At 36.0% G+C, this 21154-nt stretch overlaps 1 protein-coding gene across 1 annotated transcript in view; it reads left to right on the plus strand.

Moving 5' to 3' along the window:
• LOC150088079 (uncharacterized) overlaps window positions 1-19503 on the plus strand; it is a 153698-nt gene extending 134195 nt beyond the window's left edge. Inside the window, exons 6-9 of the mRNA XM_090370010.1 lie at window positions 5563-5731; window positions 9600-9696; window positions 16780-16814; window positions 18763-19503. Of these exons, the coding sequence (XP_090226136.1) occupies window positions 5563-5731; window positions 9600-9696; window positions 16780-16814; window positions 18763-19503 (1042 nt within the window). The remainder of the gene's footprint in view (window positions 1-5562; window positions 5732-9599; window positions 9697-16779; window positions 16815-18762) is intronic.
• The last annotated feature ends 1651 nt before the right edge of the window (window positions 19504-21154 follow it).

Here is a 21154-nt window from a genome sequence, read left to right on the forward strand (position 1 = left end):
TTTGAGGTATGTGTTGGAGTCGGGTGAATAGTATTCCTCAAAGATCAGCTTAATTTGGGCACTTATAATGGTCCCAATCTTCTATTTCTCCACATATACAGTGAGTTATTGATGATTCCAAAGGTAGTCAACTTATGATTAATAGAGCTATGTCCAGTCATAATAGGTACATTAGAGACTGGGAGAAACCAAGGCGGCCACTTTGGATATAAAAGTTTGACGTCAGGGATGAATCTTTTAGTTATTTGGCCCATGTTCGTCCCTTCCCATCTTGTCTGCTAGATTTGTAGTAGCATAGCAGTTAGTTTCACCTTTTATGGCTTACGATTATCGAAGATGGTGGCTGGGATGCCCCGCGACAAACAGTAGTTCAATCCTCGACGGATAACCCCCAAGTCAAGGGGGGGGGGACACCCGCAAGAACCTGGAGAGCTTACTGTGCATCAGGCTCAGGAAGAGGCTAGAATGGCTTTTTCTCTCGGAAATTCAAGTTTTTCGTCCAGCAAACAGGAAATTAGCTACAGGATATACGCAATTTAGAGTCTGTATATACGGAACAATACGGCGTTAGTCGCTGCTGCTCCTAGAACCCTACTACAATAGCTATTCAGGGTGAACAAGGTACAAGTGGAGTCCCTCACTGATCAGTGTTGGGGACCATCTTTTTCTTATCTTCTTTATTGACATTGATGATGGAGTGTAGGGGAAATTGTCAAAGTTTTCTGATGACTTAATGTATGAAAGATGGTTAACGACAAGAACCAGGCCATTTTGCTTCAGTATGACTTAGGTCAGTTGCAGAAATGGTCTGAAAAATGAAAACTTTAGCTTAATACTTCTAAATAGGTTTTTGCAACTGAGGAAAGAGAAATCAGGAGTTACAGCTAGGAGGATGGGTTAAGTGGTCCAGTATGAAAAAGACTTATGGGTTACGATTGCGTCAGAAATTTTCTATACGGATTAAAGAAGTGGCTAGAAGGCGCATAGAATCCTGTCTATGATATATAGGACCTTTTAAAAAAAAGCATGGAAAATTTGTCTCTGTATAAGACAAAGGGACAAGAGAAAAACTTCTACAAGGGAGTCAAAGAAGGGAAACCAGTTAATAAAGGGTACTAATCAATGTACATATGACGAACAGCTTAAAGTGTGCAGTACAAAGTTTAGCAGTTAGAAATCTTAGGTATGATCTGATAGAGGTATATAAAGCCCTGAAGGGGATTATCAAAATGAAGGATGGCGGTATGTTTACACTGAACAAAGCGGCCAGAACCAGAGAGCATAAATACAAAATTTTGAGGCATAATAGAATGCTGGATTTCATGAAGATTACTTTTAGTCAGCGTGTTATATATCATTGGAATGAATTGCGAGCTACAGTGGTCGTGAACATTTATATCTACAGTGTAAATGTTTAGCAGGCCAGGTGAAAAAGTCTTCTGTTATGACTGTACCTATTCACTTATTGAAGTTAAAATGGAGCATTTGCTTTTATTTCCTGATATAATTCTGTGAGAATAAATACTCTTGCCTCCTACACACACACGATTTTAAATTACCGAAATAAGAAACGGAAAATTTCAGCAAACATCGCAAATAACAACTTGCACCTTTCTTTCGACGACATCTCACAGGTGCTTCTGTGTGTAGGCGTATTGAACCCTTTAACCATTATAGCATGTCAAGGCTATTGATAGAAACCAGACGTATAAAGGATGAAATGTTGGAAATAAAATCTACGATAGGACGCAAGAAGATCGATAAACCGATAGTTTGTGACCCGTTAAAACAAGACTTGCGCAGCATTACACTCTGCTAAGGAAACTTTCGAATTTAATATAGATAGCGTTCTCTTTACAATTTATCACTGCACTTATCTTAGTAAGAAAAACTTTTCTTAAATTAAGTAACGTTCTTTTCATTCATATTTACTACTTTTTCATAACATTTTCCGAATTAAGAGGCTCTGATAAGTGAAATTTTTTGCATAGTTTTGCAATTGCTTTTGGGCATTGTACGAGCGTAGCGATTTTATCTTCCCCGTTATTCTGTTAGTTCTAAGAAACAGCTTTAATACGTCGTGAAGGAACAGCGCCTTCTTCCATGCCTTTATTATTAGTGGGACCACCTCCTACTCGATTTAATCCAGTTACATACGTGGTCTTAATACGTTTATTAGTAAGAATCTACCTTTTGAAGCATTTTATAACTCTGTATTTTATTTTAAAAGTGCCGAAGCTCTGCTTTCTCTTCCATTTCAATTACAGCTCTCTAACGATTCACACCTTTAATTATCAAGCACCTTAAATTTCCATGCATGCCTTTCCATTCATCGAAGTGCTTCCTCTTTTCCTAATTCTTCCTTGAGTACCCCATTATTTCCACTCATGCACTCTTGCGAAGATGCAAAGGTCCCAAGGTGTTTACATAACCATTAAATATTAGTACTCCATTACTTTTATGCGAGATGTTTCAATTTGCATCGTCTATCTGATACTCTCCAACCGTCCGAGTTGCTCATCCGTGCGTAATTTGTTGCTCTTCACTATCTTATTCAAACGATGGTCATTCTCCTTTAACTCCTCAACTGTTCTTTCCACAAGAAGATTGTTCTTTTCTACTAATATTGTTGAGGAGATTTTTTTCACTGCCATATCGGATTTCTTTTCTTTTTTCGTGTAAGTAAACGTGCACGTCTGTAAAGTTAATAAATTAACTAACTTGAATAAGAAAATATGACAAGTTGTAATTTTTCACAGACTTAATACACTTATTACCACATACTCGTATTACTCCGTAAAATTATTGTTTCCATGATAAAGTTTGCAGTATTTTCATCAATTTTCTAAATGGTAGTCGTTCATAAACTACACTGCTTTTGAACAATGTAATGTCATTCAATTTTTGACATTATTCAATACGTTACTGTTCAGAAATGGTGACGTAAATACAGCGAGTGGTAATAGGCCTGGCAAATAACCCGGAGCTGTGACGCCCGATATTAGTTTACCATGCTTTTGAACTTCAGAAGAAGAGCCGCATCAGTTTGGATAAAATTTGTGATATGCTGATACATTGAATATTATCAGAAATTCGGTCGAAAAAGCGTGGCTTGTCCCCATACGGTAAAACAAGATTATCAGCTTACAACTTCCGACAACTACACGCCATCCATCATACCCTATATTATAAATGCACCCCAACCTGCACAGACGGCTCAAAATCAAAAGACCTAGTCGCAACAGCAGCAGTGTTCTTCAGGTATCAACCTAAGATATAAACCCTGTCAAGAGTGCAGTGTATATACTGCGGAGCTTTCTTGGAAAAATAGCTTGATTCTTTTATTTAAATCAATTTGAAGACACTTCTCCCAAACTTCGTCAGAATGTGCCAAATGATAATATATAATACGATATCTTATTTACATGAGGAAATTACTGATGAGGAAAAAAATAAGTTTGTCAACACAGGGATCACAGTTGGAATTGACACATGGATTAGAGGACTACCCTGATGTTATAAGCTGATGAGGCATCTAGGTCCTCCCGTCCAAACTGTTCCCGATGATGATTCCTAACAAAGCCACCCAAGGGCATCGGGTTAGAAAACAAGAAAATTTACTTTCCCCTCCTGATCGAATCATGTTCTACTTTTGGCAAAAATCATTCATGATTCTTAAAGAATTACATTTCTAAAGAACTTGTCTTCGCATATTCGCTCAGAGGCAATGTCGGACTTGTCAGGGAATTTTAGAATATTCAGAGGGAACATCATTAGAAGACATTTTAATCTGGTTGCTTGGGACTGGAGAGGAAAATTATTACTTCTGAGTGGTATAAATCTGACTGGGCGTGATAGCATTTCTGTCATGCTTGCGACTTCAATACTGTATGAGAGAGAGCCTAGTGAGAGTGTTTCTTTTGATCAGTTTGAAAATACTCCTATAGATGGTAAAAGGCATTTCCCAGAATGAGCCACTTCAGAATCCGATACTTGATTCTGAGGTGCCTAATGGACAATTCTAAGCTTTGGCAGCGGTCCAAAGGGCGAATGCATAGAGGGCAACTGGAGATATGCACCTTGCCACGTATTGAATGATTAGTATGGAATGATAGGCACCAATCAGTTCTGTTTTTTGTTCTCCATAGAATAGCGATGACTTTTCTCTTGGAACTGGCAAAGTGTTAGGCGAAGGTACGCCAATCATCCCAAAGAATAATGAGGCTGGAATGTTGACAGGGTGACTACCTAGCAGGATAGTGATACCGTGTTTTTTTTTTTTTTTTGTTTTTGTTTTTGTGAGTGTTGTTTGTGTGGAGTTGGACGAGTTCAGTTCCAAGCCGATGGTTTTTTAGATATGTAGAGAATCATTCTTGGAATAATCCGACGCGCTCCCAACATCGTGTATGGTGACGAATATCTTTAGGACAGGACGTCTGCATAAATAAGATTCTTGTTTAGAGATAGAAAGCGGTAACGAGCGGCCACCAAGAGAATATCTTCAGAATAAATCCTACCACCTAAGTATTAATTTATTCCAGACTCTATGAGATCTCCCATCCCGTATCAATTTATACAAAGTGCTTTATTGGGTATTCAAAAAAGTGGAAAAGCCATCCGTTCCTGTTAGGAACAAGGACACGTCCACACGAAAACGAAAATGGCTGATCAAGTAGTGGAACAGACAACCAACCCACCAGAGTGCCCTTTCCAGTTCCGTATACTCGCTATAAATCAGCTTTCCACCAAAACTGTCTTACACAGTGACTATCATCCTGGCAAGAGCAAGTATCAGAAGAGTTATATCAAATTAAACTAATAATAGAGCACTGGCCACTCAACATTAGAAAATCTAGGCGGGAACAAGTTGTTCAAGCCAGACTCCGAATTGGAAACGCATTTCTATTCCTGATAAGAGTAGAAAGATCCTCGACGGTGTATAAATCGCGGTACGATTCCAACTGTTTTACATATTCTTCTCGAATGACCTGAGAGAGAGAGAGAGAGAGAGAGAGAGAGAGAGAGAGAGAGAAAAGAAAACACGTCGACTCGCTCTTTTGCTGTACTGGAGAATAACACAAGAATCCTATATTGTGAAAGAAATTTTAAGAGATAGAGACGATATCTTTGATGTTTTTAGTTTCCATAAGATAAAATTCAAATTGTTATTTTAATGGCGCCAGATCGGAGATGTGGACGCGCCAATAAAGTAACAAACTTGTCCGATAATGTCAAACGAAATTCGAGATTCTACCATATTTCTCATCTGTTATTTCTGATTTTCATATGCTTGGGAAGCAAGTTCAAGAATGATGCAGAAATTAGAAATTTCCGTGTTTTGCAAAATGGCATTGGGAGACTTTCTCAAACCTCTTGGATGAGCTATATCAACTTAAAAAATTGTAAATTTGGTGTGGCATAAAATGTAAGACAAGAGGATATTCGATTACAAAAAGTTGCATAATTTTCCTCAATTCTATATCATTGCATTTAGCTACTGATGTGTTTTGCCTTACGAGTCTCAGAAAACATTTCAACATAATGTTTTATCGCTTCTTTTAGTCATTACAGTCTGCTGGTCCAGGACCTTGTGTCGATTTTGTTGCGGGTAGATCCCGAGAACAGACCTTCATCAGACGATATCCTCAGCATCCCTGCTTTGCAGCCTTACATTATGGAATACCTGAGAAAGCATTCTGCTAGTCCTGGTGATAATCAACAGTCCATTCAGGTAAAGAGCTCACCTTATAGAAATATCAAGCAATTCAGAGTTATAACTTTGTCTAGTTTTCCGTTTAACTTTTTATTTATTGCAAATTTTGCTGGCCACCAAATACTTAGGAAGACTCCTCAGTTTCCTAATGAGATAGTTAAATAATTATTAAATAGGATAGATGTAGAACGTAGATGTAAGATAAAGAATAGCCGTAAAAGAATTTTATAGTCTTTGCATTAAAGCTTACACTGCACACGTTCTACTTACCTTCATCACTAAACTGGATTCTTTTTAATGGATTAAAGGGCTCCAGATTTCTCTTCTCACTGTAGTTAGCTTATAGGCACTGTTTTGGAAATATTTTTGTACACATTCTTTTATGTTACAAATATTTAACACTTCCTGTGTTTATTTTCTGTTTATGTACTACCTGTACGCATCGAGCTTCCCAAGGTCCCACTACTGTAGATGGATTTATATAAGCAGTGTTTTTTAAAACTCAAAGTTTGTCAATTTCCACATTAAGAATCTAGTGGCTATAACACACTTTTTCACACCTCATATAGGAACTATTTTATTTTTCAAAATGGCAGATACTGTACCTAAGAGACCATTAGGTTCACTGCGGAGTAACTCACAGCTTTTTTATGATAACTTTTTTGCTACAAATTCTCTGTTAAAATTCTGGAACTCTCAATTGAATAGGATAAAAGTCACTTGCAAAGAATGTCTTAAAGGGAACTTTTTAAAAGACCAAACTGTGGAATCTTTAATACCGTATGTAGTCAAACACACAAAGATACAAGAACAAATCCTTCGCTAAAGATAGACACATGAAAGTGGTTAGTTAAAGTATTCGAAGTTGTGGAAGGCCCATGTTTAAGTTTTTTTTATTCGCCTTTGTGATTAATTGTTAACCAAAAAACGAGATTAAATTGTTAACCCAGAAACATGCTGAGACATTCTGTAGCTTGAGGTGAGATATTGGGTTTTTAATTTGGTAACACATGACATAAATACAAATGTTTATAATTTTCTATTCATTTCAGTTTCCTCTTAATTAATTTATGCATTATTCAGTTTTAAAAATATTGTATTTTATTTGTTTTTATGTTGTGTGCCCAATGATAATAGAAGTTTTGCAGACCCACAAAACGTTCTGCGGATTGATGATCAACAAACATCGCTCTAAATCACCATGTATACCTATAAAAATTTTGGCAAATATTTTATGATCTGAGGTTATCTGTTCATCTAGATAAGAACTTTTTTTGATTGTATTTCATTTAATCTTTTCTTTTACGATTATTTTATTTTATTTTTCAATAACTCTAAATATAATTTTCTCTCTCTAAATCTCGACAATACCAGTAAATCATAATTTAAAATTTATGACGATTAGATGTCAATTATTTTTCTATTTTAATAATATATAAAACACAATCAAATGTCTATTCATTGGTGTAGCTTCCTGGAATGGGAAAGTAGAAACAACTTTCATAGTTCCGTGTTTAAAAAAAAAATGAAATAATATTTCTAGAAAGTAGCAGCTGAAATTTCTCGGAATCCATGATCTCCGTTACTGCTGTGAACGGAATAAAAATGAATGCCAGACATTTTTCCACTTATTTATTTTCACGAATACAAAGACACCAGCGACACATATAGACATCACGCAAAGCCAGTTGCTTATAGGCATTCTCTAACGCATCAGCAAACTCTGTGCGTACACTGTTTTCTTTTCTATACATTTCTAAGTTTCCTGGAATAGAGAAAGATGTCTTTCACGTTATCGCAACTTTTTTCGTTATGGTTATTCTTTACATCTGTTTTTAACCCGTTTTTATTATGAGTGGTGATAGTTTCCTTCTCTTCTTGCCAGCGAGAATTACATTACGAAAAAAAATATAATTTTCTCTGAAAGGTATTGTGTCTAATAATCAGTGACGGTGCATAGTAAATATTTAGATTAAAGACGTCTTTATTGTTCTGTTTTCATCAAGGTTTGCTCAAATGCTGATGGAAAGCGGTAGCTGTTCTTGGTAGCAGACATTGGAATAGTAATGACATTTTCAATTTGTTATAACAAGTCATAAAGGATTTTTTTCTACCATCTGCTGTTTGAAGAAGTTTTATTTAAACAAAAATTGTTTTGGAAAACTGATGATATTCACAGTTAAGGATTGCCCTTGTTTTTATCAAGTGTCTACCAATCATATTGCACATCGCCAATGCGGACTTTATGATTAAGGGTTGTCACCTTCTGTACTGAGAACAGGTATCCCATTGCACTCGTGTAATACGCATCGAGATCACCTCCAAAGAAAATATACACAGAGTTAAAAAGTTGCTGATTTTTTATAGAATGGAGAAGCTGTTTATTTAATATATTGATACTTAAATATATTTTTATGTAAATTTTATCTTTAAAGCCTGAAGACCTAACTACTTTTCCTATAGGCTTTTAATCTTACGATCGCTGACATCTTCGGGGAACGTAACCATAGCGGTCAAGGGTAGTCTTGCCATATGTTAATTTTAAAGCTAAATAGACCTCCAGCAATTTGCTATTTGTTCTCAGATCTGACTTCTAGATGATTTAAATAGCAGGAGATTGAGAGTAGAGTGTAAAGCCCTACAGGACCTTGGCAATATACCTCAGAGAGAAAAACGAGAAGCACTCTACTAGAGGATCCGTCAGAAACAATTGAGACATTTATTTATTGTTTTTTCTCTGCGCAGTAGGAGTTCCAGCTTTTAAGAAGGTTGCGCCACATTCTAGGAAGATCAGTTCATTATGGAGTATTAGGAAGATCAGTTCATTATGTATTAAAATTGTTAATATCGCTTTCATGCGATAAAGCTACTGGGAGCTCTGTGTATTATAACGTAAATACGCCTGAGTGAGTTTTCATATCTGTTGAACAGCGTCTGAGCTGATCCATTCAGCTTTGTGCCCGTACGCTACATTTGTCAGAGGTGAAGTTACTGTGAAGCATATTCTTCACACACAAAAGTTTCACCCTTACAAATGGGTTCAAGAACTCGATGCAAATGATGAAATAGATTAAATTTCCATGTGCGTTTTATGGAGTTAAAGCGGATAATATCTGAACTTGAAAGGAAACTGTTCATGAGCCAACGACTTTTCAATCACATTTTCATATGTACGGTTATGTCAACAAACAATTAATGAACACTCAATACCGACACCGAAGGTGACTGTGTAGTGTGCTTTTTCTTATTTAGGCTAAAACATTTTCAAAAATAAAAAGGGATAGCAGTTTTCAACGCAGAATGCTATTACGATATGAGTTGGGAGGTCCAACCACAGTATGAAGAAATTGGCTATGTCGACGAGATATGGTATCAACATGATGCAGAAACATTTCATATGCAAAAGCAAGTCGGAATCTTTCGAGTGAAAACTTTCCAGGTCAGCTCATTTTTCACCTCTGGAGTTGTGCCACGGTAGCCCTCGTTCCTTATAATCTGACTTCTTCTTATGGGGATATTTCAAGGGCCGTGTACGCGGAGCCAAACTACGAATTATCGGAGAGCTCAAGATGAGAGTCGTATTTGTGAAGAAATGCACTTCACCATGTTCAAGAGTGCGTGATACTGAAAGGGACTCGTTTACTGAATTCAGTGTTTTCATGCTGGAACTTTCAAATGTGTAAAATAGATATAGGTGTGGGTTGTTTTTGCGCCTTTTTTTCAATAAAAAATTGTTTACTATTAAACTGTCGGTTGTTTCTGACAGATCCTGTATTTGTATAAAGCTTAGTAAGGAATATAAATTTTACATGGGATAAATTTACATAAAATTTCAGAAGAACGTAGTCTGATTTGTTTGAGAAGTAATGCAAATTGTTTTTATCAGATTAATGCAAGGCGACACTCCGCAGAAGAGATGTGGAAGGAGGAGGATAAAAGTACTGCTCTGAAAAGAAGAGCATCCGTTGCAGCGTTTTATTTTGGTGAGTTATTTTCCTCATTGTATGCTACACAAATTACAATCATATCAAAAGTTAAGGAATTTACATTTTCCACTCTTTGAGGCAAAATTGTTAAACTGGAGAAAAATGTCATAAATTTTTACATACACACTTCAGAAAATGTACATAAATTTCGTATAAAAAGCTCTCAAGAAATAAGTTTTTAAATAGTATTTTCATTTTTATTCCGGGTAGATGCGCTAACGTAGCTGATAGGCATGCTTTTCACAGGATTGTGCAACTTACCAAGGAGATACCATCTGGATGAAGCGACGGAGCGCAATTCTTCTGGAGGTCGCCAAATTCTTAAATATGTCTAGAAATATTAGTTCACCTTAAGGCTATGGAAACAGAACTAACCGGATATCTGCATTTTTGAAAGAAGCATTAAATTGATAATGTATTTAATAACGTAGCAGACACATTTGGACACTGTGTGCTTGTCAGCAGACTCTAAACCAGTTTTTGATCAGAATGGCGGCATTCTTCCTCCGACGGATCTGAGAATTGGGAAAAGTAAACAATAGATATTTTTAAATGAGATTAATGTCATTCATGTGATACTTTGTAATATACTTTATATTGACCCATAGGTTTAAAAAAATTATGGGCTGTGTTAAGAATACTGCGATTTACGTTCCTCTAACGTAATCCCTCGAAAGAACTCTTTGGAGATACCATCTGAATGATTGTCAGATGGCATTATTGTGTAATACACAGGGAGGACACAGCACCTTTCAAGTTAAATAAAGATTCAACCTGAATAGCGTGATCCTTGACTCTTTGTGGAGAGAAATTGAATGATGTCAACGCGACAACCTATAGGAAAAGGACAAAGGACAGTTTTTTGATTAGTAATAATAGCGTGAGAAAGCATCACTATTAATGTTCGCATTTTTGTGGGCGGAACCTTGACTGTCCAACAATATAGAGATTGAAATGTTAGAGCCCTCTGTAAGATGTGAAGGATGTTCCTGGTGCAGTTGGTCTTCATTTAATTTTTATGGAAGATAATGCACTTTTCCATAAATTCACGAATTTTATTGGAATGAAGATACCCAGAGAATGAATACTTTAGCAGATTCATGAACACTATATTATGCCTAGGATAATTTGACGAGACAAATTTAAAGTCGCCACTCTTCCTCAATAATAGCATACGTAGAATTACCTACGTATGATAAAATCCTCTAAAAGAAGAATGGGATTTATTGCCTCTTGAATACAGCAGTGGCGCTGTAGAACTCTCTCTCGGCTAAGAAATCTATCTGTTAATGAGGGGTGATTAATAATCCGCCTATTAATCCTTATGCATTGTGTGTTCTTCATGAGTTTTCGATTATTTTTTCAGACGTACGCGTTCACTTAATGTCTTTGACGGATTTTATAGAAGTTTACAAAAAATTTTAATGAGATTTGGGGGTGATTAAAAATATGTAACTTGCCTAACTTTTGCACATATATATTTAAATCTGATATTTAAATTGTTCTCAGAGAACTCATTTCCCAAATGTAAAGGGTTTCAGCATGAGAAAAAAAATGCTTACATGTACTCCTCCGATTTTGAAAGCAGCGCAAGCTATAATAAGCTCGAGTACGTAATTTAGTAACTCCTTTCTCCCTTCAATTTTTTCAAACTTTCAATAACAGTTTCTGTAGAAACCAGTTCTTCGTCCACTACTGAATTATTGTCGCTATCGCAGTATGGAATAAATGGCATGGATCCACAACTTAGCAGCTGGAAAAACTTTCGCAGCTTCCTTTTTGTACGTGTGTGAACATTATAAGTTCTACCGACTGTACGTTTCCCAGCTTCCCTAATATGTTGAAATTCTGCACTCACTTGAAAAAAATCTTTGGCATCTGTAGTTGGAGGGGCGGTTTGTATCAAAATTCTGCATGCGTTTCTTTGGAAGTAAGATGGCCACAGTAAAGGTCTGAAAAATTGAAATACGTGTAGGCTTAAATGTTCTGTGCAGCTAAAGATACTTATCTTTCCGATGAAGACATTTTAAAAGGTATGATTGTTTTTGATGGAAGAAAAAGAAGGATACTATATTTGGCTCAAACTGTGCATTTATACCAAAGATACCAGCTAAGCTTATAATATTAAGAGGAATGGAAATGCAAATATTGGATTGACTCAATATAGTAGTTATATTAAGAGGAATGGAAATGCAAATATTGGATTGACTCAATATAGTAGTTATATTTTAGAACTTGCTGCCTATCTTCCTTGACAGCGTCGGCAGTCAACGTTATATCAACAAGTAAACTGAAATTAACGTCTATAACTGAATAACGTAATATACGTATCCAAAAGTTAAGGTACAGTTTCCTTTTTATAGTAAAATAGTTTAAAATTTTACCCTCTGCTGTAATTCAGCATAATTCACAATATTATGCCAAAATATAATTTTCAGTCGAAGCATTCATCATTCTCTCTTTCTGTAGAAAGGTATGGAAGACGCCCAGATCCCTCAAATTTACGTCAGATAGAATATTTCTGGGACTTATCATGGTGAACGGCATCACCGATCTCCATATCTTAAGTCTTAATTGCTCCAAGTTATAGGGACGAGATTTGTTGCTTCTCAAGGGTACTGTTGAATTTATTTTCATAGCCTGTAATGTTCTTTCACATAGGGCTCAGTTGGTAGACGTTTCTGGAAGGTAGGTATAATCACCTGATGGAGTGGCCATCAAGCCCTCCTGGCCTCAATCCGATTTAGCATGTCTTTAAGATACTTGAAGGAGAAGAATTGAAGTACGTCGGCCACCTCCCAGAACCCTTTATGCTAATCTGCTTCTGTTGGGGAGCACAGCCACCTCCCAGAACTCTTCATGCTAATTGCTTCTGTTGGGGAGCACAGCCACCTCCCAGAACTCTTCATGCTAATCTGCTTCTGTTGAGAAGCGTGATTTACTGTCAGAAGGCCTCATCATAAGCCTTGCAAAAAGTGTGAGAACTTTTTGCTGCAAGCGATGATCATGTCATTCCTTATTAAAGAATTTATTATAGCAAAACTTATATATATAAGTTACTTATATTTAAAACTTATATATAGTGATTATATATATATATAACCACTTGGTGTGTACAGTACAGAGAAGTTAAATTCTGGACAGTCAATGAACACAGCTGCAAGCCATACAGGTAGGCCACTGCCCTCGAAAGAAAGTAGGAATAAGAACCACAGGATAATTAACTTAGTATTTTCATAAACGATGGCTGTTTTTGTGCCAAAGTATAAAGGCAAAGAGGCTTCAGTGTATTGTCACTAAATTGCATGCATTCTCCTCGCTGGGTGAAAAATCCGCGTTTTCGTGGGCATTGCAGCTTTTGATTAACTAACTCCAACTAAGATTAACAAACTCCGCTATGGTTTAGGGAAAAAATCCCCTTAATTTATATCCCACTTGACGCGATTCAAATCAAGGCTTTCATCACACAGTGGAAAGAGCAGCAATCATAATTACAGTACCACCTATGAGGGTGTAAACCATTGTCATTTGTTGGTAAACTTAACACAGTTTCAGACATACCCTGGGTTTATAGAAAGAAAAAGTTCCCAATACATTAAAGGAAGCAAGCAAACGATGACGACTTTTTAAATGTGGACTTAGGATAATTAGTTTGCATGACGGATTAATGTTAGCCACAGAAAAACTAAGGGACAAGACGTAATTATATATCGTAGAAAGTTGCTTTTGCAAGCTCTGACAATAGGTTATAAAGGCCCTTTCAGAGCAAACGTGGAAGATATAGAAATAAAACGCGCTGGAAGCGAATTCTGCCTTGTTACATTTTCTGGATTACATTTTCTTGCGATATGGGATCTAATAATTACTGTAATGGATGGCTCATGTTTTGATGAATATTTAAATGAAAAATTATTACCTATCCAAAGAGTGAGATTTATGAAATTTTGGCAGGTGGTATCAACCTATCAGAGCGTAGGCTTTAATGTTAAGCTCTGGTTCTCGAAGGTTCAAATTTGTTGTTATCATTAACAAGTTGACAAAAGGTATTTTGCTTATTGATAAAACGTTTTTATCAATAATTACCTCTTTGTTATACTTGAAACAAATTCGCCTTCATATAAGAGTGGTTCTTAGAATGGGTACATCTTGTTTGCTTTATGAATTTAAATCGTGACCTCTTATAAATGATATGGTCTAATTCTTTCTTTTCCGCTTCCTGAATGTTTTTTTTTGTTTACTTGGAATTGGAAAAACTCTTTCAGTTCCTCAGTAAACCAATTTTTTGTTTGGAGAGATGAGGATAGTTTCATATCCCCACGTGAGCAATCTTTGTAAGTTCTGTAGACAGCATGTGGGTTGTTTTGTAAACTGCTCACATTTTTCGGATTCACGAGTTTCCGCTGCCGTCATTATCTATTTTGGTAAATTTGGTTGTTTTCGTAGGTGAGTAGTTTGTTCCTTGTCAGTGTGAAATCCAAATGAAGCTTTCAGGTGGTTCGAAACGAATTTAAATTTCTGTGGTTGGATATTATTGTAAGTACCTTAGGTATGTATGAGATACCGTATACTACTTTGTATAATATATATATATATATATATATATACGAGATCAAGCATTAGACCTTATCTGGTTGGTGATAAAATGACCGAGGAATGATCTTCTGAGACCTTATTGCAGCAGCATACAATGAGTAGGTACAATTGAGTTTCTTATCCCAGTTGGTATCAACCTATTCTTTTTTGGATCATAATACCGTATATGTTTTTGTCTTGATGTTTGCATTATAATTTTAAAAGTTTAGATTTTAATCTTATGTTAATCATGATGGAAGTGCACGCATAGATATGTAAACATTATCTTGTGATAAATGGAGGTTTGTATTTGGTTAAGCGTAACGTGGCTTTTTCCATCGGTTTCCCAGCAAGGTTATTTGGTTGTGGTTTTTATTTTTTGTGATTTGTACTGTTTTCTCTGTATTCTAATATTAGTTTGAAAACAGATTGTTTTTTGTGTTTGACGTCGTAAGCTTTTTTGCGTTTTCTTTTAGACAGATTTCCACAAAAAAAAAACCCCTCAAATAATTACGAAAAGTACCACAACTTCGAATAAATTATCTGAGGTGAGGTACTTTATTTTTGTAATTTTGTATTACAGGTGGGCAGTGTCCAAATCTTCTATCAGCTTTTTCATATTCAATAAAGCTTTAAATGGTATGATGAATGCCGAGGTCAAGTTCCCACTTGTGTCACATGCACGCGAATCATTTTTTTTTAGTTAAGATTTTTGTTGTAAGTTGCAGTTGAACTGTAGGTGGTGAATGGCTGTAAGGGAAAGTCTGTAGAAAAGCGAAGTGAATTGGTGAGAGCTGGATTACAGAAAGTGAAATATTTTTAGGGAGGTTAGAGTCTTAAAAAATACCCTAGAAATGTGAAATTAAAAGTATTTTTGGAAGAAAGACTTAAGACTCTCAGAGAAAAATGGCGCTTATATCGCGAGAAGCTGTAGATGTAACTAGGCCAATTGTTCAAGATATTTTTCTGCATCCCTAAGTGTTTCTAGCAAAAGGAAAAAGAGATGCAACTAAGTTCTCCAAGCGGGTGTGGCGTCAGTTCTGTTTCATACGGAAGACGTTTTCGCTTTGTAAAATGTGAATTACAGGCAATAAATTGCTACCAAAGTATTATAATGATAGAATGAATTTTAGAAAGGTTTCCAAAACGTAGCTGGCGTGCTATCACATTTCAGATGAGCAGCAATCGTGTAAGCAAGTAATGACACGACTCGGGAAGATCATTTGAAAGTAAAATGCTTTGCATTTCTACATAGAAAAGTGGAGCTTACACACGAAAGCCTGCCAGAGATAGAGCTTATCTACAGACAACTAACTGTAAATTACATTCATGAGATGGATTGCATCTGGATACTCGCCGGACTGATATCCATCGTTTTTTTGAGAGAGAGAGAGAGAGAGAGAGAGAGAGAGAGAGAGAGAGAGAGAGAGAGATAGGCTCTTTAATAATATAAACGTGCAGTTGTACCCTACACAAACGGAAGCCAGGTTATCAATCATTATCATAAACGCGTAGATTTGAAAAACATTTTCAGATCTTAAAACATTTCAAAATTAAAAACAGTACATCGTGATGTGTTTAATTTTTATTCCTAATCATTCTTCTTACGTTATTATTAAAAGTATTGTTCTTGTAGGTTGACTACTGAGAGTATGGATAAGCTAAAGATTCTCCAAAACGTATTCGGAGAAATACTAGCATATAGGCAGAGAAACTGTAGATCTTTTAATAGGCTATTTTTTTTAATGGCAAGTGGACCAGTGAGGTGAAAAAAGTGGGAGGAGGAAATAGATTGCATTCTAAACTTTTCTGCAATTTCAGTAGATGGATGCAGTAGTTTGATCACAGACTGCATACGTAATGTCTTTCTAACAAGGTGCATTTGCGACAAACAAAACATTAAATAATCATTCCAGAGGAAGTTAATGATAAAGCATATAAGTTGAAAGATGAGTTTGAACCTGGAAACAACATAAAGAAATTGCGATCATTTTATTTCTTTATTCACCTGCTACTGAGGAAGAACTGAGAGAGCCAAGTTCGCAACGTGTTTTTTTTTTTTTTTGTTTTTGTTTGAACAGCTAGCAAAATGAAATCGCGTTTATTTCGTTTCTTCAATTAGTAATCCTTATGCCTTAATAAATAAATATTTTTTTCTGCTTATACTCCGGGACGACCACACGGTCAGAAGAGAGAAAGAATACAAGAAACAGCACCGTATTTAGCAGTCACCGGCTTGAAACCCAGTCACCCAAAGCACGTACTTGTGTACCATAAATTCCTACAAAGATATCATCAAAACGTGACTTAACATGGCTTCCTGCATAAGTTCACATGGAATCTCAACACTTCATGAAGATTTTTAACTTAAGTTCATTCTTTCAGCTTCTATAAAATCTATAGAAAACCCGTGTTGTCTTCTGTTCTTCCGTAGTAAAAACTGAACTTTGATTTAATTTTTAAACGGATTTTTCCGTGTTTATTAACATTTTATATTATTATTTTCAGGAATTGGAAAGAGGAATCCTTCCACTAAACAGAAAGTAAGTAATTTAAGTCATTATTCTTAAGAATATATTGTGTGAAAAGCATTACGTTAGATTTCACTATAAGTAAGGTAAGAATAAGTAACACTAGACTTCACGTAAGCAAGGATTCGTCTTCCTGGCTAAGAGGCGCTAATGAATGTTAGGTTTAGCAAACTTACTGTGAGGAAAGTGAAGGGAGGCAATAAAATTGTTGCTAAGCTTACTGTTTCATAAAATTTTTAAATTTCCAAAAGTAAGTAATGATTTTTTTTATACTGAACAAAGCTTTAGCTAATCTCCTCAGAAGCTAATGATGGGGAACCGATGTTGTTTATTCTTACTTTACTTCGGTGCTTTATTGAATTTTTATAAAAATTTAAGATGTGTTTCTGAGCAGAATTCTATATATGTGCAAATAACTAATAAGCTCCTTGTATATGTTGAATTTTACAAGTCATTCTGCTTTTTTTATTTTTTAATTTGCCTTTTGTTAGTACTCTGTACGTACTATGTTTATTAGATTTTTCATATTTCCAAGTTCCTTAATTCTCAATTATACAATTTTAACCAATTAGAAACCGCTAGTTTTCTAATTAATAACACACCCTTACTTTAAACGAAATGATTTCCATTCCTTCCAGTGCTTGTCTCGGCCAGTTCAATCAGACCATGCATTTTTTGAAATTTCCCATTGCAGAACTTGATGCAATCATTTGGATTCATATCGACGCAGTTTTTTTACAAATAACATTAATATTAGAGTTACAGAAATTCGTAGATAGCGACGCAAGAAACATTTCCATTAGTAACTAGAACGGAAGATCACTTCGTAAAACTCTCTGGAGACAAACGTTTTAAGTACTCTACTGGAATTATATATTAGAAAAAGAACTCTAGAGGGACGAAATTCTCAGAAAGGTAATTGTGAGATCACTTTAGTGATATATCTGCTCTCCGAACTGATTCGCTGGATTTATATTTGTTATGGGAACTTAAGGGATATTTGTTCAGAATAACTTTTTGAAGTGAAAATAAGTACGTTTACGACAAAAGATAATCCCAGGAGTAAATTATTAAATTTCCAAGGTTTTAATATCAGATTTTTGTCGTTTCTTAATTTTCTTTGACGAGATGGTATTCACATACAGCAGGATTCTACTTGTTCTCAGTTCGAAACACGGAAGTTAAAAAAAAATCGCCAAAATATTTGGGAATTCACAAAATTGGCGAATTATCTGAAATAATCATTGGTGATTCAGAAGTACAACCCATTGGTATTAAGATAAGTCATAGGTTTTGATGTACAAAGAATGAAAACCTGTACTTATGCATAGAAAAATCATTGATATTTTCTGATTGTGACTTCCATTTTTAGAGACTGTCGTTTTGGATTCATACATAGCGTATTTTTTAGTATCTTTAAGTATTTGTAATCTGTTAAAAGAGAGACGATACGTTGTTATTCATCATAAAGGAAATATTGCTTAATAAAACACTCTTGTACAGCTTGTACTTTACGATTAAGATATTTATTGAAATATTACAATAAAATTAAAATTACTGGCAATTTTAATACAAAATTGGCAACGTTTCAAGATTCCTCTGAATTTTATTGTTGGGCCTGAAGAAAACAGCAGCTGTGAGGGCTGTTCCTGATTCGAGTAGTCCAGAAGACCAGATTCAATAATGATCCTATTGAATCTGGTCTTCTGGAACCGACTTCTGTCTTAAATGTACGTATTGAGTTAAATTCAATTTTATTGTAATATTTCAATATCTTAATCGGTACCACGTGTTATTTTTTTTATTCTACAAAGTTATTTAAGAGACGGAGAGATAATAAGTGATATAGTAATATGAAGAAAACTATTTAATTCTTATTGACAGCGACAGTTACATTTTTGAACAATTATCCTGCAGATTTACCTACTGAGAACTGACTGTACCTCTTTTCTTAATGCAGGTGAATCAAAAGCTGTCAAGAGCACAGTCGGAGGCATGCTTCACTTACGAAAATCCGGAAACTCATTCTGTGTCGAGAAAAGAACCCGAACCAAATGGTGTTACAAAATGCAGTAGTCCAAACGTTCCACCAGCATCGACTTACACAATAACAGTTCAAAAACAAGGCGATGCAATACGATTATCAAAAGACCCTAACAACGCTACTCAGAAAGAGGCAAATGGAAGAATTCAGGTCAGCACTACAGAAAATGCTGTAGCGTGTAAACAGATTTATCATAAGCCTAAAACTGTGGACAAAATGTCTGTAAAAGGCAACTCCAAAAAGCAAGAAAATACTGTACCTGAACACGCAGAAAAAAATACTTCCGTGTTAGAAGAAGAATTTGGAGATTGTATAAAATTAATCGAAAAGTGCAGAAGTTTGCGATGCACATCTAACTGTTCGCCTTCATCTCTTTGTCAACACTGTTTGCTCGAAATCTACTGGCACAGCCGCTTCCGAATTTCAAAAGAGGAGGAGGACTGCCAGTTGAAGATATTGCGATGTGTTTTGCAGAAAGCTTTAGGAAGTGAGGTGTTAGAAGTGATTCTCGGAGTGTTGAGAGCTGAATGGGAAAATGGAAATTGTAATCCTCTGCAAGATATAGTCATGGCAGTTCGGACTGATCGCATATGCTATATACCGTTAATTTTTCAATTAATCCAACAGGAAATTAGATTAAATACAGTACTAAAGTGACTGAAATAATGAGTGTTGTATGGTTATTTGAATTTTATTCTGAAGCTTTGGAATTCTGCGAATTTTGATTTTAGAAATTTGTTTTATTGTTTTAAAGACATGCGCTCCTAGATTTAGTCTTTAAGCTGTACAGTACAACCATTAAAACATTTTAAAAATTTTACTGTGGTTGCCATATTGCTCTTAATTTTTCAGATGCTCATTGATTTCTACGAAAAATATTCTATCTTTTTATATCGAACCACTGAAAAGGGACTTTCTGGTTGCATCATTTAGGACAACGGTCATTATTAGAAGAAGAAGAAGAAATCTTTATTGCATACAAAATGCATATGCTGTACACAATACCCTTCACGGCTACAAGCCAGGGGTTTACAGTAAAGGTTAATACAAGGTAAAAGTCTAATATAAAGGTTACAAAGGCTAATACACTGCAATAAACAAGGATGAGATAGGAGAAAAAATAATCTTATTACTAATTATACAAGTGTAATGAAATGAAAGCAAATGGAAAATTTACATATGAACGTATATACACAACAGCATGTTATCATGCTAATTTATCCTCCAGGGAGCAGTCCTCTTACAGTGTTGGAGTCATCTGAGCAGGCGCAGAAAGTTGGAGCAATGTAGTGAGGGATCCATGGGAGTGATGGACAGGTCCTTGGGAGCAGGTTCTAATGCCCTGTGACATGGTCCTGAGAAGGAAGTCGATGGAGTAAGTTCTGCCTGTATTTTTTATCCAATGCGAACTTGTAGAGGTCGCCATCCAAGGAGTATACGTACTGCAGCATTTGCACGGGTATGAAGCGATCGGATAACTTTAACCGGTTTGGGGTGGCCTGGAGGACTGGATTGGCCCGAAGGCTTGGGACCGGGATCCTCCAACCGCAGTTGGCCCAGAAGTCTGGGTGCGAAATAATGCCAACCATCATTTTTACAGAAAAGACGAGTCTTCTCTCATGGATAATGGCAGGAAGACGTCTGATGTTGAGAGCTGCCGCCATCTGGGTGGTCCTTCGTGCAGGGGGAAGCCGGAATTTCCATATGGCCCACTTCAATAGCCAAAATTCTCCCGCAAAAATCCGTCTTAGATGCGTTGCGGCAGTTGAGGTCCAGACTTCTGCTCCATAAAGAATGACCGGATAGACACACGTCTTAATATACCTGCACCCAACGGCCTGGTCATGGACATGCATAAGTTGTTGCTTAAGCATCCACCGGAGTCGACAGAATTTTTTTTGCAGGTGGTCTATGTGTGGTATAAAGGAGAGCTTCTGGTCAAAAATAACGCCCAGGTCGGTGTGTTGCTGCACAACAGAAATCGCGGATCCTCTTATATATGAACACGTCTATCTTCCGTATTATGATGAACACGTCTATCTTCCAGGACAATAATAATACTGGAACTTTTTTCGGTGAAAATCTGAAAGGTTTATATGAGGCGTAAGAAAGTGTATAGGTTATCGTTATTATACTTGTAGTATTCATTGTCAAATTTAAGAATTTAAGCTTTCTATAAGAATAAGCAATCCATTTGGATGGCCTATCGTTTTGGCGAGTGGTAATCGGAAAACGTAATGTGAACTCCACTACCACCTGTGAGGAACTTCTTATGAATCACCGAACAGGTTTCCAAGTAGATATACAG

The sequence above is a fragment of the Mastigoproctus giganteus genome, chromosome 3 (assembly GCF_048544385.1).
Source record: "Mastigoproctus giganteus isolate SK-2022 chromosome 3, ASM4854438v1, whole genome shotgun sequence".
NCBI lineage: Eukaryota > Metazoa > Arthropoda > Arachnida > Uropygi > Thelyphonidae > Mastigoproctus > Mastigoproctus giganteus.